Below are 4,213 nucleotides of genomic sequence, written 5' to 3'. Positions count from 1 at the left end.
GATCCATACCTCGGAGCTGCTTCTGGAGCAGGAGGCTCGCCTGGCTCGGGGGGGCCGCCATGGGAGGGGAAGCAGAGCTCGATCGGATCGGATCGGCGCTAGGGTTTTTGGCGATTGGGCCTGGCTCGCCGCCCTCGGCCTTTATTCGTGGACGCGTGCGTGCGCGTTTGGAGGTGGAGGGTGGGAATCCGGGAAGGGGGAGGAGAGAAGGCAGGGGCCGGATGATATATCGCGAAAGCTTCGGCCGCGCGGATACAGTAGTGATCGACAACGACCCGGCTAATTTTAGATACGCTCCGTTATTATTTCGAACTCCTTTTTTAAAACAGCTTTCGAACTCCTTTTTATAGGCCATACTTCGAGTTTTAATGACAATCTTCTTCGGCCGGAAAGGAAAGGACATACGGCATGTACCATCGAGTCCTTGGTTCGGTAGAGCATCTCCAACAGACTGTATATAATTTTTTATTTTATTTTTGCGAGGAAGATTATATAAAAATTTAATGACCTATGATGATTTTACGGTAAACTAGCACATATGTCCGTGCGTTACAAACGGAAAAATAAAATTAATGCATATATTTAAAAGTGAGAAACGTATGTGCAAACACAACGTTTCATGCTACAATACGAAAAAACATCTCTAGTTGTCTCGTCCATGAAAACACCCACTGATGCGTGTGACGACCGATGAACCCTAGGGAAAGGGATCGATCGCACGGAGGGAAAAAGGGGGTAGGTGAGGAGAGCAGGAGGGAGGAAGACGAAGGAGATGAGAACAGAGTCGTCTAGTATTCTCTCATTGCATAACCAGTCCAGTGATACACGATAGGTTAAGTACCCCACTCCAGGCCACACGCGGCCCATTACATCCACGGGCTCCAGCCCACTTGCTTCTGGCCCAATTACTCTCCTCACCTATTACATGTCCACCGATACACTTGTATCAGGTGTGACAGATGCCCCGCCTTGAGCGGCAGCGTCGTCCTTCCAGCAAGGTGTCGTAGGATAGCGAAGGCGCATCACGTTGTAGTCCTCCCATGTTGCGGATGCTGGAGAAAGAGATGACCACTGAACGCACACCTGAACCACCGAGTTGTTGCCTTTCTTGACCATCCGTCGATCCAGGATGGCCACGAGTTGGAGGGGAGCCGCGGTGAGGTCTGCCGCACGAGGCAGCTCGGAGAAGACCGGCGAGTAGTCCGGTGTGAAAGGCTTCAGCTGTGACACATGGAAAACTGGGTGGATGCGACTGTTGTCCGACAGTTGGAGCTTGTATGCCATGGCGCCAATGCGTTGCAAGACAGTGAACGGCCCAAAGAACTTGTAGGCGAGCCTGGGGCAGGGGCGATTAGCCACCGTAGACTGCGCGTCCACGAACGAGCGCTCCATCATGTGCTTGTCTGCCTTCTGTTTGACACGATTCCGGGCGCACGCGAGCTGTGCCCGGTGGGCGTCTGTATGCGTGGCCGAATCCAGCTCTGAGCTCGTTTCTGCTGGCAATTGTGCGGTGAGCGTCGACAGTCCTCCAAAATTGGGCTCCTTCCCATACAGTGCCTGAAAGGGTGAGGTGTTCAGCGAGGAATGATAGGTAGTATTGTACCATAATTCCGCTGTCGAGAGCACTTGCGCCACTTGGACGGTGTATCATGGACGGCGCATCGCAAGTACATCTCCAGGCACTGGTTCACACGCTCGCTTTGACCGTCGGTTTGTGGGTGGTACGCCGTGGAGTAGCTCAGTTTGGTACCAACAGCATCAAGAATGGCACGCCACATGTTGCTGGTGAAGATGCAGTCCCGGTCGGAGATGATGGAGTGAGGAACGCCGTGGAGCTTGATGATATTGTCCCAAAAGTCACGTGCCACTGTTGCAGCCGTGAAGGTATGGCGGAGAGGCACAAAATGTGTGTACTTGGTGAAGTGGTCGACGATGACCATGATGACCTCGTAGCCCTCGGACGCCGGCAATCCCTCGATGAAGTCCATGGTTAGGTCGTGCCACGGCTCCATGGGCATGGGCAGCGGCTGTAGTAAGCCTGGCGTCTTGATGTGTTCGTGCTTGGCGTGTTGGCACACCTCGCACTGCAGCGCGAACTCATCCACGGCTTGCTTGAGGCCACGCCAGGTGAAGTGTTTCTTGACGCGCTGATATGTGGTTGTCGCGCCCGAGTGGCCCCCCACCACACTGGCATGGAAGGCGGTGATGAGCTTGGTTTGTAGGGCCGAAATGGCGCCCATCCAGAGCTTGTTGTGGAAGCGGATGACGCCTTGATGGAGCTCGTACCCCTGCTCGTCCGGACTGTAGAGGGCCAATCGTTGGAGAAGATCTTGGGCATCTGCATCTGTCTCGTAGGAATTGGCCACTTCCCCTAACCATTCGGTTGGCATGTTGACAGAGCGTCGAGGGCGAGGAGATGGCCGACGCGTGAGAGCGCATCCGCCGTGCCATTTTCGACTCCACGTCGGTACTTGAAGGAGAATTGGAGTCCGACCAGCTTTGACATGGCTTTACGCTACAGCTCTGTGTCCAATTGTTTGTCGCCGAGGCTGCATAGGCTCTTGTGGTCGGTGACGATGACAAATGGAGTGTGTTAGAGGTAATGTCGCCACTTCTCGACGGCCATGATGACATCGAGAAACTCCTTCTCATAGATGGAGAGGCGCTAATTGCGCACCCCCAACGCCTTGCTAAGATAGGCCACGGGGTGGCCATCCTGGACCAGCACGGCTCCCACGCCGGTGTCGCACGCGTAGGTCTCGATGGAGAAGGGGCGTGAGAAGTCCGGCAGAGCAAGAACGGGGGTGTTGACCATGGCATCCTTGAGCAAGTCGAATGTCGCTTGTGCTTGAGCTGACCACATGAATCCTTTCTTGGTGAGGAGTTGTGTCAGTGGCTTGGCGATGATTCCATAACGAGGAACAAATTTGTGATAATAGCCCGTGAGCCCAAGGAATCCACGCAGCTCAGTGGCATTTGTTGGAGTAGGCCACTCACGCATCGCACTCGTCTTGCTGGGATCGGTGGCCACACCTTGCTTGGAGATCACATGACCCAGGTATTCGATGCGAGGCTGAGCAAATGAACACTTGGACTCTTTGGCATATAGTTGATGTTGGCAGAGAATGGAGAAGACAGTGCGAAGGTGCTCCACATGTTCTGCAGAGAGCAGCTGAACACAAGACTGTCATCAAGGAACGTAATGACAAACTTACGTTTTGGACCATAGAAGATGGAGTTTATCAAGCACTGGAATGTTGGTGGTCCGTTCGTGACTCCGAAAGGCATGACTCTGAATTGGAAGTGCCTATGATGTGTTTTGAAAGCAGTCTCCTCTTCATCACCTACTCTCATTCGTATTTGATGATACCCAGCTCGTAAATCAATCTTGGAAAAGAATGCAGCGCCTGCGAGTTCATCCAAGAGCTCGTCGATGATTGGCAGGAGAAATTTGTTCTTTATAGTAATAGTGTTGAGTCGACGGTAATCCACGCAGAACCTCCAAGTGTCGTTTTTCTTCTTTACCAGCAGCACAGGAGCTGCAAACGAGCTCATGCTATGGGTGATCAGGCCTTGGCGGAGCATCTCCGAAACTTGCCGTTCTATCTCATCTTTCTGCAGCGGCAAGTAGCAGTAGGGTCGGCAGTTGACGGGGACTGCTCTGGGTTCCAAATTGATGGCATGATCATATTGACTGTGTAGGGGAAGTGTGGTAGGCTCCTCGAAGACATCTCTGAATTCTGTCAACACTTGTTGGATGACAGGGAAAATAGGATCCTCTTTATTGTGGGGAGACAGGGCCTGCATGTCCACCAAATCAACATCCCAAATCTCCATCGCCTCATGCATTTGCCATAATTGAGCTACATCGAGGGCTGTGATAGCTGGTGTTTCGTCTGATCGGACACCGGTGAGATGCACTGGTGTTCCTTCACAATCAAACTGGATTGTCTTGAGATTCCAATCACACTGCATCAGGATATGTTGGGCAAGTCAATCCACCCCGAGGACTGCGTCATAGACCCCGAGTTGCAGGACACGCATGTCTGAACTGAACTTGTGTCCTTGTGCCATCCATTGTAGCTGAGGAACCATTTCAGTGCATTGTAGCTATTGTCCATTAGCCACTCTGACAGCTACTGTAGGTATGGGCTTGGTCGCTACAGTGATGCATTTGGCAAAGGATGCATTGACAAAACTGTGTGTACTCCCG

General features: G+C 52.6%; 1 protein-coding gene across 1 annotated transcript in view; it reads right to left on the bottom strand.

The window, feature by feature from the left end:
- LOC119347455 (ubiquitin-conjugating enzyme E2 7-like) overlaps window positions 1-213 on the bottom strand; it is a 3,459-nt gene extending 3,246 nt beyond the window's left edge. Inside the window, exon 1 of the mRNA XM_037616193.1 lies at window positions 10-213. Within this exon, the coding sequence (XP_037472090.1) occupies window positions 10-61 (52 nt within the window). The 5' untranslated portion in view covers window positions 62-213. The remainder of the gene's footprint in view (window positions 1-9) is intronic.
- Between the last annotated feature and the right edge of the window lie 4,000 nt (window positions 214-4,213).

This window comes from Triticum dicoccoides, chromosome 1B (assembly GCF_002162155.2).
Source record: "Triticum dicoccoides isolate Atlit2015 ecotype Zavitan chromosome 1B, WEW_v2.0, whole genome shotgun sequence".
NCBI classification, from domain to species: domain Eukaryota; kingdom Viridiplantae; phylum Streptophyta; class Magnoliopsida; order Poales; family Poaceae; genus Triticum; species Triticum dicoccoides.
The sequence above is the reverse complement of the archived record's forward strand: the minus strand, read 5'-3'. Positions and strand labels throughout refer to the sequence as shown.